Source organism: Aspergillus eucalypticola (genome assembly GCF_003184535.1).
Source record: "Aspergillus eucalypticola CBS 122712 chromosome Unknown BO83scaffold_9, whole genome shotgun sequence".
In the NCBI taxonomy this organism is placed as follows: Eukaryota; Fungi; Ascomycota; class Eurotiomycetes; order Eurotiales; family Aspergillaceae; genus Aspergillus; species Aspergillus eucalypticola.
The window spans coordinates 27,026-48,587 of record NW_020290283.1 but is presented as its reverse complement, the minus strand read 5'-3'; the positions used below and the strand labels follow the sequence as shown (position 1 = coordinate 48,587).

The 21,562-nt window shown below is 49.0% G+C and overlaps 8 protein-coding genes across 8 annotated transcripts; 4 read left to right on the top strand and 4 right to left on the bottom strand.

The window, feature by feature from the left end:
- Positions 1 to 1,517: 1,517 nt before the first annotated feature.
- BO83DRAFT_310219 (chloride channel protein) lies at positions 1,518 to 4,348 on the top strand (the record flags this gene model as incomplete). Its single annotated transcript, XM_025527431.1, has 3 exons — positions 1,518 to 3,713; positions 3,761 to 4,147; positions 4,193 to 4,348. 3 exons carry the CDS (start codon positions 1,518 to 1,520, stop codon positions 4,346 to 4,348), a joined length of 2,739 nt encoding a protein of 912 aa, XP_025389100.1.
- A 320-nt stretch (positions 4,349 to 4,668) lies between these two features.
- On the bottom strand, positions 4,669 to 5,611 carry BO83DRAFT_436415 (dihydrofolate reductase; the record flags this gene model as incomplete). The annotated part of the gene is made up of 1 exon (XM_025535952.1): positions 4,669 to 5,611. The coding sequence occupies exon 1, from the start codon at positions 5,509 to 5,511 to the stop codon at positions 4,669 to 4,671; it is 843 nt and encodes a 280-aa protein (XP_025389099.1). The 5' UTR covers positions 5,512 to 5,611.
- A 218-nt stretch (positions 5,612 to 5,829) lies between these two features.
- On the bottom strand, positions 5,830 to 6,535 carry BO83DRAFT_377416 (RNA polymerase II mediator complex head subunit MED22). The gene is made up of 4 exons (XM_025530986.1): positions 6,463 to 6,535; positions 6,336 to 6,400; positions 6,205 to 6,273; positions 5,830 to 6,145 (listed from the first exon to the last, which is right to left on the bottom strand). The coding sequence occupies exons 1-4, from the start codon at positions 6,494 to 6,496 to the stop codon at positions 5,963 to 5,965; spliced, it is 351 nt and encodes a 116-aa protein (XP_025389098.1). The 5' UTR covers positions 6,497 to 6,535; the 3' UTR covers positions 5,830 to 5,962.
- A 132-nt stretch (positions 6,536 to 6,667) lies between these two features.
- Positions 6,668 to 8,044, bottom strand: BO83DRAFT_377415 (spliceosome-associated CWC15 family protein). The gene is made up of 8 exons (XM_025530985.1): positions 8,006 to 8,044; positions 7,929 to 7,951; positions 7,805 to 7,881; positions 7,474 to 7,758; positions 7,338 to 7,422; positions 7,119 to 7,289; positions 7,030 to 7,065; positions 6,668 to 6,983 (listed from the first exon to the last, which is right to left on the bottom strand). Exons 1-8 carry the CDS (start codon positions 8,013 to 8,015, stop codon positions 6,966 to 6,968), a joined length of 705 nt encoding a protein of 234 aa, XP_025389097.1. The 5' UTR covers positions 8,016 to 8,044; the 3' UTR covers positions 6,668 to 6,965.
- Positions 8,045 to 8,215: 171 nt separating this feature from the next.
- On the top strand, positions 8,216 to 9,343 carry BO83DRAFT_377414 (exosome non-catalytic core subunit RRP45). The gene is made up of 3 exons (XM_025530984.1): positions 8,216 to 8,428; positions 8,488 to 8,607; positions 8,667 to 9,343. Exons 1-3 carry the CDS (start codon positions 8,265 to 8,267, stop codon positions 9,259 to 9,261), a joined length of 879 nt encoding a protein of 292 aa, XP_025389096.1. The 5' UTR covers positions 8,216 to 8,264; the 3' UTR covers positions 9,262 to 9,343.
- A 2,630-nt stretch (positions 9,344 to 11,973) lies between these two features.
- BO83DRAFT_407330 (uncharacterized protein) lies at positions 11,974 to 13,635 on the top strand (the record flags this gene model as incomplete). Its single annotated transcript, XM_025533948.1, has 4 exons — positions 11,974 to 12,347; positions 12,407 to 13,029; positions 13,081 to 13,220; positions 13,283 to 13,635. Exons 1-4 carry the CDS (start codon positions 12,108 to 12,110, stop codon positions 13,633 to 13,635), a joined length of 1,356 nt encoding a protein of 451 aa, XP_025389095.1. The 5' UTR covers positions 11,974 to 12,107.
- Positions 13,636 to 14,072: 437 nt separating this feature from the next.
- Positions 14,073 to 16,157, bottom strand: BO83DRAFT_377413 (GMC family oxidoreductase). The gene has a single exon (XM_025530983.1). The coding sequence runs from the start codon at positions 15,765 to 15,767 to the stop codon at positions 14,205 to 14,207; it is 1,563 nt and encodes a 520-aa protein (XP_025389094.1). The 5' UTR covers positions 15,768 to 16,157; the 3' UTR covers positions 14,073 to 14,204.
- Positions 16,158 to 20,392: 4,235 nt separating this feature from the next.
- BO83DRAFT_416228 (uncharacterized protein) lies at positions 20,393 to 21,207 on the top strand (the record flags this gene model as incomplete). The annotated part of the gene is made up of 2 exons (XM_025534686.1): positions 20,393 to 20,839; positions 20,922 to 21,207. A coding segment is annotated over one exon (359 nt), but the record flags the coding sequence as incomplete, so codon positions are not given.
- Positions 21,208 to 21,562: the final 355 nt, after the last annotated feature.

Sequence of the window (21,562 nt, the reverse complement as noted above, 5' to 3'; positions counted from 1 at the left end):
GCACGGGAGTGGAGCCATGGTAGCCTGCATCGACCGAGTAGAGAGGTATAATGTAACTGGTAGAGTTCATATAAGTTGCTTTATCATGCGGGGAAGCGGCAAAAACAGATTATCTACCCTTTGAGCGGGGGCTGTCATGGATAAAGATGTTAGTCCTTTTATGAGTGACAGTGATGAATATAACGCTGTGACACCATCGGTGGAGGTGGACTGTATATATCCACCCTCTGCAGAGTCGAGTCTGCTGCACCATTACTACCGTACGATGCGGTCATGATAAGAACGTCGTTTATAGCTCCATCTTGGGACACAGACACCGTCAATGTCGCCTTAACTATCGTGTTGATCTTTTGACACGGAGAACATCTAACCAATTGCAGTAATCAGGCGCCCGTCGAAATAAAGTAGTGCAGTCAAAGCCAGCTCACGCCTCATTTCTAAACTGGGTTCAGCCGTGGGAAAGGATGCCTCATGGAGGGGTCATGCCTCGCATCCCAGGGGTATAATGGAACAGGCAGTTAAGCCGTTAAGAGCGGCGGACATCCGGGGTGCTGCAGCAGAGTAGACTACGTACTAAGCTTGGGGATAGTAATAATTAGGCGAGAGTGGGGAATGAATGGCATCATTGGCATGTTACACGGCCGCCATTATCGTGACAATGCACGTGCCATGGATCGGGTCCCCCAGGATTCTTTATTTATCTGACCGTTTGTCATGCTGTCTTTTCCCCCCCTCCATTCCCTTCATCATCTGCTATTATATGGCAGGGAAGTTCACGAAAGGAGGAGAGGGGGTTGAAGGTGGGAAGAGTTAAAGCAACAAGGTTTCAAAGGAGAGACATGAAAACCATTCCTCTCTTGGGAAGCGGATGGGGAATGATTAGGGTGTGGTGACCAACCAAGTCCAGAAGTCAAGGGACCACCCGGACTCCGATCGTCAGATGATGCGCCTTTAGCCCCGTTTATCTGCTTTGGTGGCCATGACCTCCTCGATGTCATGCCCATCGCTGCCTCCTGCATTTGTTTTTCCCTTTTCCACTGAACCTCTCCTTTTTGAGGCGGTATTATTATTATTATTTCTAACAACTATTATTACCTGCCCCTCTTAATTGTGTCATCTCTTTCACTTCTCACTAAGCTCTTTCTTTCTTTCATTGTGTGCTTCCTCTACAGCCTCAACTCACCCCCTAACTAAACTAACTAACCTTGCGACTGCCGTGTTTATTTGTCTCTCCCGTCTCTCTTAGTCTCTTCACTTCGGCAACTTCACCGCCATCTACCACGCGCGCGCTGGAGAACCACCGAACTAGTCGGAGTCCCCACTGTTCGTTTTCTCGGCCTCTTCTCGGGCTTAAATGTTGCTGGATATGTCCGCTGCTGAGGGTTGTTCTTATCTCTCCGTCCCTGCTGCTGCTGGTTTGCATTTGGCAGACCCCCGGACTGCCTGGGCTGACTTGACTATCTCCAGGCCGCATATATTAAGTCCGAAGCAGCTCTTGCTTCCCTAGTCTCCCAAAAATGCCTCGTTCAATCCCTCCTAATCTGCAAGGCGCTCTCCCGGAAGCCGAGCTTCCCTCCGGCGGATCGGACGCCCGCAGGACTGCCTCGCGAACAGCTCCCCCCTCGCCATCTGCCGTTCGACGAACCCATAGCCTTCTCTCTGAAGTCCAAACTCCCCATGAACCTTCAGACCCGAATATGGAAGTAGGCGAAACCACAAGTCTTCTACCGAAGGGCAATGAAGCCCGGCGGGGTATGCCACGACGTTCATATACCAACTTTTCTGGAAATACGGGGCCCGATTTCAACTTCAGACACACCCTAATGACGGGAAGCATTCGCCGGTCGCGACACCATAGCCGCGCCAACTCCCAGGCGATCCGTTTTAGTCGACGCGGCAGTATCGATGCGGAGCAGGCGGAAAGCTTGGCTGCTTCTGTCAAAGATGGCTTAACAGCTTCGTTCATGGATGAGCGGAGCTGGTATGACCAGTTTACCTCCACTGACTGGGTTCATGACAGTATCATAGACGGGGCTCGTCTTCGGCAGCTGCGCAAGCGCAAGGATATCCGCGGTCGTCTGCTGGCATGGCTCGATGGCTCCCAGGGCTGGGTCCTGGTCGCATTGATTGGCTGTATCACGGCCGCGATAGCTTATTCGGTAGACGTGACGGAGGAATTCATCTTTGACGTGAAGGAAGGCTTTTGTACTACACACTGGTTCCACAGCCGTCAGAGCTGCTGTACAGGAGGCTCGAATTGCCCGGCGTGGCGGTCCTGGTCCCAGATCTACAATCCCTCAGGACCGGATAATTACTGGGTCAACTACAGCATGTTCATCTTCTGGGTGGTGCTTCTTTCTGTCATCTCGTGCCTCTTGACGCTGTTCACAAAGACCGTGGTTCCATCCTCGGTGTCGCTGACAACTTTGGATGAAAACCTTGGGGCGGCGTCGTCACGGAGTACAAAAGGAAACAATGCAAATAGTAATTCGCCCGGATCTGCTTCCAGCCAGCAAGCGCTTAGTTCCGCCATCCCCACGCGTCCTGCCATGGTTTACTATCCTGCGGCAGGTAGTGGAGTGGCTGAGGTCAAGGTCATTAACAGCGGCTTCGTTCTGCACGGATACCTTGGCTTCAAGACTCTCTTGATCAAAACCCTTGCGCTGGTGTTCAGCGTTTCGTCAGGCCTCAGCTTGGGCAAAGAAGGACCGTATGTGCACATCGCGACATGTGTGGGCAATATCTGCTGTCGCATCTTTGCCAAGTATAATCACAACGATGGCAAGAGACGTGAGGTTTTGAGCGCAAGTGCTGCAGGTGGTGTGGCGGTAGCATTCGGTGCCCCGATCGGTGGTGTCCTTTTCAGTTTAGAGGAAGTTAGCTACTATTTCCCTCCGAAGACTCTGTTCAGAACGTTCTTCTGCTGCATCGCAGCAGCTCTCTCCTTGAAGTTCCTCAATCCCTACGGCACGGGCAAGATTGTCTTGTTCCAGGTCCGCTATCTGGGCGACTGGGAGATGTTTGAAATGGCAATCTTTATCCTCCTCGGTGTCCTCGGTGGAGCGCTAGGTGCTCTGTTCATCAAGGCCTCGAACCTCTGGGCGCGGTCTTTCCGGAAGATTTGGTTTATCAAACGTTGGCCAATGATCGAAGTCGTGCTTGTTGCTGTTTTGACCGGATTGGTTAGCTTTTGGAATCGTTACACCAAGCTGCCCGTCTCCGAGCTTATGTTTGAGTTGGCTAGTCCTTGTGATCACGAGTCCTCATCGCCGACTGGTCTGTGCCCGCCGGAGGAGGGAATCGGAGAAATTATCCGTTATTTGCTTGTTGCGTTTGTCATCAAGAGTCTTCTAACGGTGGTGACGTTCGGAATCAAGGTGCCGTGTGGTATCTACGTCCCTTCCATGGTTGTTGGTGGTCTGCTGGGCCGCATCGTTGGACATGCAGCACAGTACTTGGTACTGAAATATCCCACCTCTTTTCTTTTTGGATCGTCGTGTCCCGCCACCGCCGGCATGGAATCCTGCGTGACGCCAGGTGTGTACGCCATGGTCGCAGCAGGTGCAACCATGTGTGGAGTAACACGCCTGTCTGTTACACTAGCTGTCATTCTCTTTGAGCTCACGGGAAGTTTGGACCACGTGCTGCCATTCTCCGTGGCTGTCTTGTGTGCCAAGTGGACTGCTGACGCTATCGAACCTCGCAGCATCTACGTGAGTACGCGAATGCTTTGTGGAAAGATATGGGCTAATTTGAACAGGATATGTTGACCGATATGAATTCTTACCCGTTCCTGGACAGTAAGCATCAACCGACGTCGGATGCACAGCTGGGAGATCTCGTTCGGCCGGTTCGCTCCAGTCGTATCATTGACATTTCGGGCTCGTCCTTTGTGCCGGCACGCGAGCTACGTTCGAAACTTCAGAACCTGTTGATGGCGGGCGAACTCGACGGCGGTCTTCCGATCCTGCGCCATGGGGTTCTCACCGGTTTAATCCCCGCCCCTGAGCTGGAGTACGCACTGGACAACCTCGCGGACGAGGAGAACACCCTCTGCCTGATGAGTCTCGACGGCTCTTCGGCTGTTTCTGACAGCGAGGATGAAGCCGAAACCGGCCGCGTCGACTTTGGACAATACATTGATCCGGTATGTAGCTCCATCCTTTTACGTTTACAAATCTGACATCTGCAGTCCCCCCTTGCCCTCGACATCCATTCGCCTATCGACCTCGTGTATCAATGCTTTGCCAAGCTTGGTCTGCGCTATCTGTGCGTGTCGCATGATGGCCAATATGCCGGCTTAGTACATAAGAAAGCCTTTGTGAAGTATATGAAAGAGAATGAGTGATGTGATTATCAGCGTTCAGCGTTGCAGTGTTTCATTACGACATCGTTCAGCGATTATTGACAAGTATTTGACAGCTGCATCCAGCAATGTGCATACTCCATGTGCTTGTATATTAGCAAGGAGTTGGTTTGTTTGCCTCTGATTTGGGTTTTGATTGTTATTTCAGCGAGAGCATGTGATTTGTACCAGCATTATTAGGGCGGCTAGTGGTTATCTAGACTGTACATATCTGCCGTATACATAGACTCTGCCAGAAGTATATCAACTTCACCATGATAGACACCGAGTACGCCCGCGCACATAGCCTCTACCCACCACTACTAATCTTCAATAGTACACATACTATTGACGTTCATACCCCACCATCTGCACCCTAACATCCCCTCCTCAATCCACCTGCCCGTAACCTCCTCCCCAACCCACTCCGTAACCTCCTCCGGCGTAACCCTCCTCCACCCCTCCTTCTCCCCAAACAACTCCTCATCGACCGGGAAAAACGTATCACACTCAAACACCTCCCCCTGATCTCCCTCCGCATACCCTTTCTTCTCCACATTCGTCATCACAATCCTCACCGGCCCTCCTCCCAAACCACCAGCACCCTTAGCCAAAACAGCCCCATATATCTCCGCCCCGCCAATCACAAACACCTTGCCTAGTTTCCCTTCTCCATACCTCGTCTCCAGCTCCTGCAGCGCCTCATCCAATCCCCCGCACACGATCGCGTCCGTAGCAGGCTGCTGCTGCTGCTGCGCAGCATTACCATTACCCCCAGATGCAGATGCTGCTGCAGCTGCAGCAGCAGACGCAGCCAACTTAGCTTTCCGATCCTCAACCTCCCTCGCCACCCTAGGTTTCAACCCCTCCACATCCCGTGTAATGATGGTGCTAATGCGCTTCGCCAGCGGCCGCAGATGCGCCGGCACGGAATCGTACGTCTTCCGCCCCATTATTATGGCGTTGATGGTTCCTGGGGCTGGCGGGCGGGAGGTCACCCGTGCGAAGAATGACATGTCGGTTTTGATTCGTGGCCAGGGGAGTGTGCCCGAGTGGCCGATGCCCAGGCGGATTGGCGTGTTGCTGCTGCTCTCGGTGGTGGTGGTGGGGGTTGGGATGGGGGTGGTAGCGACGATGATGGTTAGGGGGCGGGGTGTAGGAGGCATTTTGGTAGTTATTCTTTTGAACAGAATTGTGGTGGTGGTGGTGATGGTGGTAGGTATGTGTTGTATGAGGCTGGTCGGTGGTAGTGAGGGAGGGAGGGAGGGACGCGGTGGGGGGAAATATGATAAAAAGGGAAGGGAAGCTTTTATCAGACGGTTCGCGATCAACGATATTCCCCGCTGGGTTGGTGGTGGTGGTGGTAAACCACGTGCTTTTAGTATATTTCTTCGACCGGACTACCCCAGAATTTCATGTTTATTTTAATAGTAATAGATGGTGTATTTACAGCTTAATTATAATAATATATACATATATACTACCTAATTCGCAATTCTATCAACTGAAAACCTAACGCCATTTATCCACCAACTCCATGCAATAACCAACCAACCAAACTAACCAACCCAGTATACGCCATGCACCACAGTATACAACTCAAAACAAAGCTGCTGCTCACTTAGCAGCTTTCAAAAACCCCCCATCTTCAATAGCCTTCTGAATCGCCTCCGCATTCATCTCTAATTCCTCGCGTCGCTTCACGTCCGCTTCGTCTTCGCCTAGCGTGTCGAGTTTCCCGAATAGCCACGTTTCTTTCATTGTTCGGGTCAGGGCGAGAATGTCTTCTGCGGCGCGGACCTATCCCAGATTTATTTCGTAAGTATATGTTACTTTAATAGGGGTTTATTGGAACGTACCAATGCTGTGGACTCCACGTCGAGCTGGTATGTCTCGACGGCGGTGGAGGTGTGGCTGGTGCTTTCGGTCTGAAGATTTTGGATTAATGATTATTCGATTGTATGAGTAGGAAGAGGACAGGTGAGCTAACGGTTGCTGTGGCCATGATGTTCTCGAATCGTTGGAGTAATTGCGAGATGTTGGTGTTGATGCGATCTGCGACGGATGATGGTTGTTAGCTGTGCGACGGAGAGGTGGACATTTAGGATTTGGCATACAGTGAAGCGCTTTCGATGACGGTTGCGAATCCATTTCTGAGGAGTTTGAGCCGGTACAGCGATTGGTCTTCTGTTTGTGTGGAAAGATGGGATAGGATACTACTGTAATGCTGCGGTGCAAGTCGATTGGGAGCGGTGTGGGTACTGCCGGCAGTACGGTGTCTATCAGGTTGATATGATAGGAGACTACTCAGGTACTAAACTATATTGGGCTATATGGATATTGGTTTGATTGAGATGTGGGTATACACTATGAGAAGAAATATAATAGCGCCATGTGTTAGATCACCCTTTCACTCTTTCGCTTGTCGTCGGGCTTTCTTCCTATGCTGTATTGCGAAGCATATGGTTGTGCTGCTTCTCTATTCGCGTGCTAACATGGAAGTTGTTTCTACCACGATGCTGCGTCTGGTATGAATTGGGATCGGTTGACGACTCTAGGATAGGACAATAGTCGTCGGATTGACTGCTGTAGGGAGTGCGTGTGTTTGTCGGATACGAGCTTAGCGGACGTATTTCGACTATACGAGTTAGTGGATTCATCGCTATTCCAGGCGTACAACTCACCATGAATCTTTTGTGGAAGTCCGATCGCAACAGATCCTGCAGGCCAAATTAGTATCATAGCATCATACATAATACGAGGCAAGACTTGCGTTGACAAACTCCTTGCCCCTCCTATCTTCTGTACCACGGGCCTGGTTCTTGAACACCACATCGTCGTCCCACCTGCGCTTCACATTGAAGTCTTGGGGGTTGAGCAGCGGGTTGCCTCGAGCGATATCGACTTCGCGTTGCTCCTCTTCTTGTGCAGCACGCTCGCGTTCCTGACAGCTATCAGTAAGTCATCCTAAATCTAAAGCTTCTGCACAAACCTCTTTCTCTTTCTGCTCAAGCCTCTCTTTCTTGATCTTCTCCAGCTCGCGCATCAATTCGGCAGCCTCGTCCTCTTCATCGTCACTGCATCCTGTCAGCACTATCGCGCGAATCTAAGATATCCGCAAGTCTGACCTTTCGTCCTCGCTGCTATCCTCTTCCGACTCATCAGAATCTGCATCTATATCTCGAGTCTCCTCTAGTATTCGTCGTCGTTTGGCTTCTGGATCTTCTTCCTCTGTCTTTGCATCATCACCGGGTGAACCACCCTCCAACTGGCGCTTGGGCGTGGCGGTCTCGACTTTGGGCTCGTCCACGGGAACTCCGTTCTTCTTGGCGAAATGAGCAGCCTCCGCCTGGAGCAGCTCGGCGCGTAGATCGCGTTGCTGAGTTTCGACTTCGCTACCCTGACCGAATTGACTTTGACACGTCAGTGATGGTCGCACACAATTTGCAAACCACTTACCGTGTCTTAAGGTGTGTGTAAGCCGGGAGAAGACGTTGATGGTACGCAGGGCCGCGGAGGGCCTCCTTTCCTTGTGCCTGTTTCAATGAGCTTCATGCGCTGGGCATATGATCGGGGTACATACGGGATCGAACGTGGGCCTGTGAGCTATCGAGTAGTTAGTACAGAGCTTCTCAAATCCAACGAGTATATATAACATACCCGTAGTCATGGTGGCGGTTGTTAGACTGTATGTTGGTGGTAGTTGGCACTCCACCGAGGATGAGATCTGATAATGATCGCCGATGTGCAACCTCAGGCCACAAGATGAGTCAGCCACCTCACCGCCCGCGAGCAATCTCTCTCATTGGCTATACGAGGAACAACATTGGCCCGCCGCCTCGATGACGATGCGGCATGCAGGAAATTTCCCAGAAAGTCCGCCGTGACCCCCGCCGGGGCCAAATCCGCCTCCGCAATCATGAATAAAGAAGCATTGCTCTCCGTCACTGAGCGCGACTTCATCCTCAATGCGCTGCGCGAGGATGTGCGACTGGACGGTCGCGGTTTCGATCAGCTGCGTCCGCTGAATGTGTCGTTCGGGGAGGAGTATGGACATGTGAAGGTGCAGCTCGGCAAAACCAGGTGAGTAGACTCATTGCAGCTTGCTTTAACAACGCTAATTGACTCTTCTTCCGCTGCAGCCTTATTGTCCGTATCTCAGCCGAAGTCACGAAACCTCACGATGATCGTCCGTTTGACGGTCTTTTCACAATCGCCATGGAGCTGACTGCCATGGGCTCTCCCGCTTGGGACAACGGCCGGTATAAATTCCTCATCGGCCGCGAGCAAGCAATGTTCCAGCTAACCATTTCTGTTTTAGACAAGGAGACTTTGAAACATATGTCACCAATGTCCTCGACCGTGTCGTTCGCCATTCCAACGCCCTGGACACCGAGTCCCTCTGTATCCTCAAGGGTGTCAGCTGCTGGAGCATCCGCGCGGACGTCCACGTTACCGACTACGATGGCAACCTGATTGATGCGGCTTGTATTGGTATTATGGCTGGACTGCAGCATTTCCGCCGTCAAGACGCTGTAGTCAAGGATGGCCAGGTGATTGTCTACGGACTTGATGAGCGAGTTCCTGTCGCATTGAACATCACGCATAAGCCGCTGTCTGTTACTTTCCACACATTCGATGAAGGAAAGCGGGTCATTATTGATGCAACTCGGAAGGAGGAGCAGGCAGCGGAAGCCGACGTCGTAATTGGCATCAACAATGCGGGTGATGTGTGCTTCGTCTCCAAGTTCTCTGGATCGCCAGTGGATGCGATGGTCTTTGTGGATAAGACTTCTGTTGCTTTGGAAAAGGTCAAGGAGATCAATGCAACCATTGATAAGGCGTTACAAGCTGATCTCTCGAAACGAGCGAAGATCGGTATGGCCGAGGAGTCGCGGGCGGAAAATGATCGGTAATTGGGCTTGAGCTTCAGGGAAGCGAATACCATTAATGAGTTAAGACACTGCATTAGAAATTAAAACTATGCCATATAATTCGGCAAACGTCTGAAAAAATTATACCGGTAAATGAGCATGAGTCTCCTCGTAGATTTGTTTGACTACGGAATTCTGTATTTCTCACATAATACATCATATAATTATCCCACTGTTTACATGAATTATCTGATCAAACCATGAACTTACATCCGAGGTACTCAAACACAACTCTGATAAGCTACTCGCTGACATCTCCAGGCTATGCAAGGGGTCATACTGTTGCCTGATGTCCATGATATATTCGAACCTTCGACCTCCCCGTGTAGTATATTTCTTACCGATTCTTCTTCCGTGCGAAGCAAGTAGTATGCTCCAGTTCCTCATGCGACCTCTATGTTCTTTGCAAAAGTCGGAAGAGGAATCCGGTGGCTTTTGCAACGCCTGAAGCCTGGCTTCACATGTTGAGACTTTTGTCGCTCCGTCTGCTCCAAGTAGCCAGCGATATATCGTTTCGACCTACTTGGCAGAACCGCTATTCCAACACCATATCTCTCCTTCACCTCCACACCATCTTCTTTACTGACTGAATGCGCCTTGATCTTCTCCCATTCTACCTCCTTCTTGCTCGGGCAGCTGCTCTTTGCGATGATAGTGAGGACGATGTCCTTTGCAGCTGTAACCTGAGGCAGCTTGCCTCATAGGTAGATGCCATTGCCCACATGGAAGTGAGCTTCTATTGACTGGAAAGAAGGGCAGTGCGTCGACTAATCTCTTCATAGGGGCCTTGCAACACTGGAGGCACTGGGGGCTTCCTGATTGAACCCGTCAATCTTGCCCGTATATATGTGTTGCATGAATAGGTCTTGCCAGACTACCACTCTCACGTTTCGAATGATTAAGACTTTTGTCCTTTGTCTTCCATTTTTTCCTTAATAGTATTGCAAGATTGGCGGGTTCAATCAGAAAGCCCCAGTGTCGTTTGGCCCCTATGAGCTCTTTGAAGAGTTTGGCCGACGTACTAGAGCTTTCTAGGCTCCAGTCCACCTCTTCACTTCGACACGGCGGAAGTCTTTAGAGAAGTTCGGCTAGTTTGACTTGGACTGTAAGGTCCAGTTCACCAGAGGTCGCGGTCAGGATCAACCAGAGAAAGGGAGAAGATCTCCTCGATTCTCTAATGACAGTAGTCAGACTGTATGATGCTTGAGACCCCCGAAGCTGCTTCCTTCTTCCTTTCTTGTACTATCCCGGCGTGCAATCCATAGATTGGTTTAGAAAACCGCCATCGTACCGTGGAAATACCTTTCGGTGTCTGGATTTTAAGGTTTGGCTTGGGAGATACCATGTTTGATTCTACTTCCGCGATAACCTTCACGTTCTCTTGCCGGTTGTGGTATATATAGGAGCCGAACAAGTGTGCTGGGAGTGCCTCTATTGGATGATGAAGCAGTTAGAATGTGCTTGAGGTTTGTCCAGTATATTAACTTTGGAAGGTTCTCACTTTCCCCCAGAAGCACAGATTTTCTGTACTTGGCTTTTCCATATCAATACCACCATCCCATAACGATCCTACAGTGATGTAGGCAGGAACCATATTCAACGCAGTGATTGATATATGCTTTGTGGATTCAATGTATGCTAGCATTCGTTGAAGTAGGGTCTATCCTGACTCAAAGTCTATGCCTGGGGGAAGTTTATGAGGAGCAGTTAGACATTGTTTCGGGACTCATCGTGTAGAGTGCTTTTGGAAGCTTCTTACATTTTGTAGCCCGGTCGCGTCCATTCCTGGGCTCCAGACGGCTCGAAGTCGATGCGTGTTGGAGGTCGCTGAGAACGACGTGAAGATGTTGGTCAAAATGCCGGTAGGAAGTTGATGGGTTTGGTGGAAGGAAAGAGCAAACGTCGACGCGCTGACCGCTAGACAAAAGCGATATACCGCATCTATCTGATCAGCCGATGGAGAGATATGTCCCAACAGAAGATATAAGTAGATAAGAATGGCAATAGTGTTTCGACTGAGTACTAACAGAGCTTCTGTGAGTTGTGAACTGCTCTTGGGCTGTCTGTGTATAACAGAAAAAGGATAGTTGCATAAGTTGCATACGTTAGTGTAGATACCAACGGACAGAAAAATGCCTTGTCTTCTCGTATTCACTTGGTGGATTGCCATTGCATTGTTTGCTGCAATTATCCTTGAGGTCTTTTGTTATAATGGGGCTAGTAAAGGACTAGCAATGAGGAATCTTCTGTAGTGGCCTCTGCAACGACTGAACGACAAATAATAAACCATTATAGGGGTATCCTGGGGCATCTACGTTGACAGGCTAGTACATTTACCGTGATTGTAGAAACTAATACTACACAATTGGCCATATGAGGAAGGTGCAGCCAGTGAATGGCCATATTCTCCTTTTACTTTTTTTGCAATTCTGCGGGTTCTTTGGCTCGTCGCCTAAAAAATTAGAGATTTATCTTATTGTATAAATTCCTTCCTATTCAGCCATATAGAATTTTGGTGAGCTATGCAAGGGGTCAAGCTGTTGCCTAATGATATAGGCAGCTGCAGGCACCCTTCTCCTATATGGAATCACAATTTTGGCAGTAACATGCTTATATCTACAATATAAGGAATTGATTTGCACCCCATCTCACATTTCTGAGTCTCGTTCTTCAATATATCATGGTTTCAATCCTGTTTTAGGTGTTTGAAGACTTACAAAGGAATCTTCACGGGTCCTTCGCTGAAGTGGCTATACACAATATATAGATTTGGCTGGTTGCAATTTCCAGGTGATCATCAAGCTAGCTAACCAGTTTCTTGATCGAGGATGAGCAATACCCAAGGTCAGTCGTGGACAGAGACATTCTTCAATGACTGGCCTCTACCAGATTGGATCAATGCAGGCCATGAAGATAAGCAAGATGTCAGACTCTTCGATCCGCAGAAGAAATGGATGTTGGGAAGATCAGCAGATGCGGGACGATACTCTGAGTTTGGCAGAATACAAGTTATGTGGCTATATGTCCGACGTGGAGAAATATTCTACCGCCAGCATGTGGCTAAGATTGTGAGTACATCAGGTAGTGGGAAACTTTGTCAGAAGGTCTAATGTTAAACGAACTGAAGTTCCCAGAGTACACTGAACATAATGCAGAAATGCAGCTTAGACGCCGGCCCCCACGTTTCCCTAAGACGGCCAAGGAGCTTAGGGATGAACTTGATTGGTTTGCCAATGAACTTAAAGTGTTCAATCGCATTGACGCGTCATGTACAAGCTCTCAAAGGATCTACTTCCCTGGGTTTCATGGTGTCATTACCGATCTCGAGAAGTGTCTTAGCAGCCCCTATGCTAAACATCGAGCCATTGCCCTAGAATGCATCAGGCCAAAGCTTTCATCACGACGGATCCTAGCAGCATGCAACGAACATAGTCATGGGAATGAGTTCAAGGATAAGCTCAGAGGTCTAGGCTCCCTGAGTGATTTCGAAGTGGAATACTATGACTCCCTCTTTACTGACCGTATTCGCCGTCTTCTGACGTTGCACCGTCTTGGAATCACTCATGGGGATATTAAAGATGAGCACTTCAGACTTCCGATGGATTTTTTTGACACAGTTCTATATGACTTTTCCCACTCATACACCTTTTCACCGGTCAGGCCCTACTCAATTAATCGTGGTCAACCGCGTCCGTTGAAGAATATATCAAGGGGCGAACAGACCAAGGTCGAATCTCAGGTATTTGAACGGTAGGTTGTCATAGCGACTCATTGCAGGATGCTGAGCTAAGTTTTGGTTAGAGCAGAAAACCTAGACCTTCGTGAATATCTTGTAAAATCCACCGGGGCCACGCATTCAGTGATCATGGATGCTCTGTTTCAACCTCTCCAAGAGGAATCGTTGGAGCTAATAATCCTGCGAGTGAGGTTCCGACCTGATGGTTAGTTCAACCGCTACCCTTTCCTGAAAGTGTGCAGGTGATGAACCTAATTGTTTCCTCAGCCTTCTCCATGCCGTCGGTAAATTCTGTCTTCCCTTTTCTAGAGGGTATCCGTTCGAATGGTGACATCACCTGGCATATACGTCGAGCTCGAATGCTAGAGGCCTATACATCGATTTGGTTAATCTCCAGAAAAGATAGATCAGGGAAAACCGCAATAGAGTTCCTTACCGAGGAAAGTCACCCAGAAAACAGTGAAGAGGAAAGAATAAGGTACTTACTTTGTTTGATACCTAAGACATGGGAGGCGGAGCATATCCACAGCCAGATTATCAGTGTCTGCTCGTCTTTCTCATCTGCTGATAGTGGCTGCATCAAGACTTGGGGAGATCTTTTGCAACATGCGCAATCATGAACATCTCTTCATACTTCATTTTAAGAGGTGCCTTCTACTCAGCGTACTTCAAGTATTACTAAATACACCGAAGATACTTATTTCAACTAGCACCCACGCGGCTGTCACCATCAAAGACTATCATGTCTAGTTCTAGAACAGTCTTCCAGGGGTTGGGCGCTCCGTGTGAGGCCTATTATTGTTGCTTCCTTTATTTGTATACTCTACTTGCTCGGCTGTGCCACAGCCTATTCCAAATCACACTCTAAAGTGTCTTGCCTGGATTGGGCAACATATGAGATCGGATAAGGCACGCTTATATTCAAGGTAATGGAAACGGCGGAAGGACATTTTCCGATTTGGGCGGGCATGCTACTATATCCTGTCCACACGCAGGCATAAATATAACAAGGCCTATCCCCGCATATAGGTATAGATGGCGAAATCTATAAATCTTGCGCACTTCATGGCATACTCATTGACAAATATTGCAGCCGCGTAGTGATTTTATCTCACTAATTGGTTTCAATAACCCTTCTCAAACTCTCCTCCAAGCGAGAATAGATATTTATTATGGTACAAAAGCTCGCTTACACCCCGTTTGATTGAGTGTAAGCGCTTTCAATCAGGTCGACAGCCTTCTCTGCAATCGCATATACTGTGCCGAGCACAGCATGACTGACCTGGGCCGGCATAATGCTGGCATCGACCACGCGCAGACCCCGAGTACCCTTGACACATAACTCCTCATCTACTACCAACCCCAAAGCACATGTCCCAAGTGCATGATGATAGCTCATCAACCGATCCAGGACATATTCTCGCGCCTGCTCTAAATCCTGCAAGTTGACCTCAGGTGGCGGCTGCACCCGGGCCAAGACCTGCCGCTTCATGCGAGGAGATTGGAAGATGCTATCCGCAACCATGACAGCCGTCGCAAGGACGTCCACATCGGCGGGGTTCTTCAGGAATCCAAGGTCCACTCTTGGTGCGGCCTCTGGGTCCCGAGACTGCGCGTGGGAGCTTCCCTGGGAGACAGGATACATGGAGCTGACCATAAGCGAGTAGCATGCGTTCCGGCCTGGGGGAGGGCCCGGGCTAAGTTTGCTGAAATCGGTATACACTCGATCGATAGCAAATGCTGATGGGAACCCCACCAGTTGGATATCCGCTGACCGGGGGTCCAATAAATGCGCGGCAATGCGTTGGCGCCGTCGGTGCTCAAATGTCACTAGTTCGGCATCGTCGGTGGCATCATTACTATGATGCTGCAGCACGTTGAGGATGGTTTCGTTAAGCCGCTCAGCTGAGACCTGGGGTCCGTAAGGGATGAACCCCATCAGGCTGACCGGGCCGGAAAGTGCCCCGGACTGCTCTTCCTGCAGCAGTCGCAGGTGCTGCTTTAGCAAGCTTTCGTCACGCAGGATGGAATCTATGGACAGTACTTCGTCTGCTAATTCGTACACCACCGCCGACACGGGATGTTCTTGGAGATTTGTCCCGACACCTGGAAGAGGAACCCGGCATGGGACGCCCAGAGAGGCGAGATGTTCAGGGTGTCCGATACCTGACAGCTCTAGCAGCTTGGGACTTTCGAAAGTACCGGCTGATAAAATAACCTCGCGTGTGATGCTGACCTGATACTTATTACCCTCATGAACGAATTCAACCCCACGAGCGCACTGCTCCTCGTCAAGAAGTATCCTGGTGACTGCCGCATTGGTCAGGACATGGAGATTTGGTCTACTCAGCACTGGCCATAGATACCCATTGGCCGCGTAACTGCGATGTGGGAGGCCAGCGCTTCGATCGATCGTGAAGAGGCAGCGATGGAAGCCCAAGTGCTCTCCATTCCATGGCTCTTGGGGCCGAGACAGCCCCGACACCTCGTCCATTGCGGCTAGCAGGGGGGTTTCAATAGGAGCCTGCCAAGGGCCTAGCGAAGTGTGAATCGGGCCTTGCGTGCCATGTGCCTCTTTCTGCACGGGACAGAGTTCCGATGCAGTGCCGGTCAATCCAGCCGACTCAAGCTGTTCGCTCTTTCGATAATACGGAGCTAGTCCTGCCCATGACCAATCGCTGTTTCCCGCTATGTTTCCCGCTATGGTGCCCCAGTCATCAAGGTCGACCGCGGAAGGTCTCCCATACGCCATGAAGTTAATCGCGCTCGATCCTCCGAGCACTTTACCTCGGGGAATGTGATGGGATCGATTTTGGTTCTGCGCCTAGGAGCCTTTAGCCTGCTCCGAAGCGTAGAGGGTCGGAAAGACCTACCTGTGGCGTGCTTTGGTACATCCAGTCATACTTGGGATTATGTAGCATGGCCGAAATCTTTCCAGGATTGGTGATATTTGGATCATCAAACCCTGCATCCCCTGCCTCAATGACTCCCACTTTCACATCGGGGTTTGCAGACAACCGTGATGCGACAACCAGACCAGCAGTTCCTCCACCGATGATGAGGTAGTCATAGGTTTGTGCGAGGAAATCCTCGAGCGACGAGGTGAGGCCTACCGAAGACATGCTGCTGGTATTTTTTGAATCTACTAGCTCCTGGCAAGGAATCAATTCTTGGGGCAAGTTGGCGGAATTATAAGTAGTTAGCTGTCAGACTATAATCTCACGTAAGACGACCACGTTTAGTTTGTCTTTTGATGGCACAAGGCTGTGGATTTTTATGTAAGAAGGTATTTGGAACTAACAGATAGTTATCAGCTTGCATTCACTGCATTCTCCATGCACCCTGGCAATCGTTGAACCCCGGCATGATCCCAGAACCTGATTATATTTATGTATCCTCTTAAAAAGTCACTGTATCCAAAGAAGCAAAACATGCAAACCGTCAATAAGAAATATAAGCCTTGATTGGATATTTAACATACGCTAGTAATGTCATAACCGTTGATCACCGCGCAACGCTAACCTCTTCCAGCTAGCTTTGCGCGGTCTCCATATCATCTGTCAAGCACACAGTGTATGTATGTCACTATACGTACCTGTTTTTCTTCATTATCGTAAATTTCCTGGGGTAGACATCGCCGCTTTATTGAGGGCGCTCAAGGGCTTGCTCAGTGAGTAATCCACATCACGACTCACCACTCAGTGAGCACCCAGTTGGTGCTCAGCCTGTGCTCAACTCTCATCTCCAGCTCACAGCACGTTAAATACAAGTCGACTGTCACACCCACAACCAATCGCGTCGACACCTGCTCAAGCGATGGAATTTTTGTCAAGGAGCTGGCGAAATAGTGCTCCTATTATTAAGACCCAGACAAAACCTCTCATCACACCTCCGCCCTCTGGTCAAGAAGCCGATAATTATAGCGAAGAGCCATTGAAAATTGCGACAGAAAGGCAGACGGTTCCCACCGGTATTCCTACGCCAACACTTGTTAATGAATACGGTCAAGTACGACGACGCCTGCCACGCCAATGTATGATGACAGAATGATGCCATAATCGACACATATGGTCCCTGGAAACCCTTTATGTACCACAGGTATGTGCACGACTCCTGATGGCCCGGATCAGAGGCCATCGACGACTACGGCCTCCGAGACCCCCGACAAGCTCCGTCGATACCGATTCCATGTTTGACCAACTTCGAAGAGCACAGCCCATATCCAAGCAAAGCTTGAAAGGTACAGCAGGTTTATCCTCTGCTGGAACTGCGATTTTCATTCTGACATTTATGTTGCACCGTTTCGTTTACCGGTGGGCCGACAGGCGACGCACAGGGGTGATACACATTCACCTATTGACCGTGTCGTCTCTCTTACACTGCAAATATGATACACCTCAGTAGTTTTGGTTCAATACAAGATGAATCCAAAACAATCAAATACTGTAGATGTTGCTCAGTCTATTATATTTCCTATGACTTTGCCGATGACTTGACCCAAAACCCTTCCAAGAGATAGATAGGCTCACATTTAGGTTTAGGGGTGGGATTTTCGTGCGCGGGTATTGGAGAGGCATTCAATAAAAATACTACTCTGTATGTGTTTTTTTAGCGTCCGAGGACAACGGAGTGTGGTTATACAGTATCGGGCGACTGTCAACATCGAACAAGATTCTAACATGCAAACCCCGGTAATTTCACCCCGGTCATACGTGCTCGACCTATAAATTGCAGTTGGCATCAGCACATTCAGGATAGTTGAAAACATTCAGATTAACTGGCTACTCACCAAGTCATTTCCCCGTTTATCTCTCTAATAAATGAAGTTGTATTGGGAAAGGTGACTGCACCCAGCAATTTGGGGCCTCAGGGTTTGAAGGAATTTGCGTGGATCGAAATGGGCTATTGCGCCTATAGAACAAGCTTGACCGCACATCAAATGCCAGTCTGTTCTCTAATAGATTGCCAGCCAAAGTATAAGGAAGTTCTTGCTAAATAGGAGCACCCTCTATATGTTACATACTTGATTCATTAGTCCTAGATATCTGTCTAGTTGAGACTTTGTAATGCGTTACTTGGGTTCATCGGTTTATGGGACGTCTTTCTGATCCTCAAGCTTGAACAAAGTAGTGAAACTAGTCACATATGTCCCTGAAAGTAGAGAAGCGCTCCATGCTGGACTGTTTATTCAGCAAAGCCGTGACAGATTGCGACTGTTAAATGCATACTACTCAGTTTCCAATGTAAAAGACTGGGATGAAAGGACAGTTACCACATACCTCATCAACGATATCGATGTCCTCGTGGTCAATTTGAATCAATGAGTTAACTTGGTCGTGCGTCAAAGAAAGATTATCAATCCATTTGTGTACCTCGCTGAGGTTCCAGTTCCTAGGAGTCAGCCTCAGCAGAGGATTTCTGACACCAACTACCTTCAACTTTGATGCAATCGCATGTCTCGTGCGAGAGAAGCCTCGACGACTAAGGAGAGGGGCAATAGGTGTAATTGTCACTCCTCCAGCGTAGAAGTATAAGGCAATGACGAGTTCCGCATCTGACCAGCAGTTTATCCACGCTTTAGAGATATGTCTTTTTCTGATATAACTCTAGCACCCCTGACTAGTCGCCACTGCGATCCGCGCGAAGGAATTGCAGTAAAAGTTGACCCCAACAAAGGCGCAAAGAGTTGAAGTGTGTGGAATTTTTGTCACCATTCAAGATGTTTGCTCTGGAGAGCATCTTTCACATCTTCAGCCCTCTGTTGTGGCATTTGCTCGGGGCGACTCTGTTCGGTCAACTGTATCGCGAATTATGCTCCATCTCTTCCTTGTGAAGAACGATCTGGTAATGAAGGCTGAAAGACGTCAGGTAGAGGCCCTTTTATTCGGTATAGTTTGTTGCTAGCCTGGTATCTGGGGTAGGGCTAGGGTCCTCGGTACCCCATGGGGTGAGTCCGACACGTGCCAGATGCAATCATGCTGAAGCTGAGATATGTCTCACATCTTGTCCTTGTCCTTGGGGAATTGTATGTTCGGCCCTGACGGATATGCACCGGCGGCGATACACTGGTAGCAATATGCAAGCGGAAGCATGATACTTAAGGATGGGATGAATTGTGGCCGCCCTAGCTCGTATCTCCACCTGAGGCTTATACCAAGTTCCGTCTACAACCACATCCACATGCTTGTTTTGACTACAATCTATCAGCAAGGGCACACTTCGCCGTCCGGAGTTTGCCTACGAATCAGTGTGATGCTTGGACAGGGGTGGAAGACACAAATCACACGGCTGGAGCCCAGCTACATATATTCGAAATTACATACTTCCCCTATACTTAGATATTCAAGGTGCATGGATGTCGCGTACTGCAACGTGATGAAAAGAAGGAGTGAGACGATGCTTGATTCTCCTATCTGCAGCTACAGGAAAGAGGTGAAGAAGGAGGTTGTCACGTGTAGCAACGTGGCAATGGGAATACGAGGCCGATCAGCCCTACCAGAACGACTCATACAACTCGAAGATTGCCTACCCATGAACGAGTGCAGACAGGCAGGATCGGCCACCTTTTCTCTGTTTGTTAGAAGATGAGATGACTCGCGCGGGGTTGGCCTCAGCCCTATCTTGATTTTGGCTAATCATACGTACTTCAAACACATTTTTACGTATTATGCGAATTACCAGGAAGTAGTTTTTCCGCTTTCGATAGTAGTGTTTGTACACCTGGATGACCCGGAAAAAGTTTACTTGGCTGTTGAGGGGTTGACTAAGATACGTAGTATGTGGTAAAAATAGTGTAGATTATTCTAGTTCTAACTATAACTATAAGTATTCGTATATTCGATAAGATCTATAACCGTTCAGGAGCAGTATACTAGTTCTTTTTGACCGACTATCTCATTAGTTATTGAAAAGTTCACACCCAAAAGGCAACGAAATTGCTTATAGTATGTCTGAAGGGCCCAATAAAAATCTATGTTTTCTGTCCTGATGACTTTGAACGCAGTTTTGCTCTCTGTGATATCAGACTAAGACTGTAGGGACTTGCATTGTGCAGCGATATTGGTCACCAAATCTCCTGTCGGCCACTTGAGCCTTTCGATAACAAGCAATATTCAGATGGGGAACAAGAACAAGAGTAGAGAACAGTATTGAATTTTGGAATCATGAATGTCAAGAGCACGGTCTCATGCAAAACTGTGTTCAAACGGAGTCTAAATGGTCTAGGACACGATTTGGGTTTTGCGGAAGCCTATGCAGGATATACCAGGAACCTCTAGTATTATTAATCAAGGTAGCAACATTCTTTCCATTCATCACACAATCCTACGCCTTACTTCAAATGTCAACTTGAAGCTGCATGCCAGCTTCTCCGAACCCACATGCAGCGTCAGAGCATAGCAGGTCTTTATTTTGCTTCCTGCAACCTAGTCAATCCTCTCCAGACCCGGGTCAAGGTGTACTTTGCTGAGGTAGAAGTCACTCTTACAAAGATAACCGAACACTGGATTCTGAGTGGTAAGGTTACCGACCAAGAGACCCTGGAGGGGTTGCAGCTGCTTCGCGAGCTGTGGAAGGACTTATGCATCGTTGAAGGCAAGCGGTCTCTCCCCGACAGACCGACTCAGCCTGGAGATCCAGAAACACGTATGCCATGTCTGCTAAACTATGAGATGAGTCCGGGGAAACCTCACCCCAAGCCGAAGTTATACTACCCTCTCACGGGGATCCGGAAATGAGAATCGCCAACGCGTTGACTGCCTTCTTTCAGCGTCATAGTATGCACAATCAGTCTGCTGCCTACACCAATAATCTCAAGTTTTACTAGTAAGACATGTTGCGGCTTGCTCCATTTCTTCTTTCCCCCGTTTCTCGTTCTTCGGTACCCTTCGGCTGACCTATAGCCCAGTCCTGGCAAGGATTTGGACGTTGCGACGGACCATCAGGCCTGGCTTTCATTTTCTTATACGAAAGAAAAAGGGACCGTATCTCACCACGTATTACCATTAGGACTTGCCAGAGGAGGCGGAGGACTCGTAATCCTCGAGGCTGTGTGTCTGAGGAGCTTGTTGAAAGGATTGGCCGTGTACGTTGTTGTCGGTGCCCGCATGTGCTTACAGAATCCCCGGGGGACGTAAGGGACTCGGTCGGAAGCACAGTGTCTTGTGAATCCAACAGTTTCCTTTGTATCCTGCCACCCCTCCCCCGGACCTCTTCCTTCGCGCAAGTGAGCAAAGGAGCAAATATATCACTGCAATTTGGGTTTCCATTCGATGTTCGCTGGGACTGCAGAACATTGTGACTCAGGTCCGGTAGAACGGCTGTTCCGTAGGCACTATCGAGGATGGTGGAAGTATGGTTTGCAGGATCCGGGGACTCCTGCAAGGTCGATAAACTTTCCTGCAAGGAGGACGAAAATCTTCCGTAGCTTAGTTTGCGAAAATTATATTCCGTCTTGATGAAGATCTGAAAAGTGGCCTTCGCGAGCCATGAAGTCTATTCTTTGCGAATAGGAAACCGTGAAGATAGGTAAAAAAGCAGCCTACAATC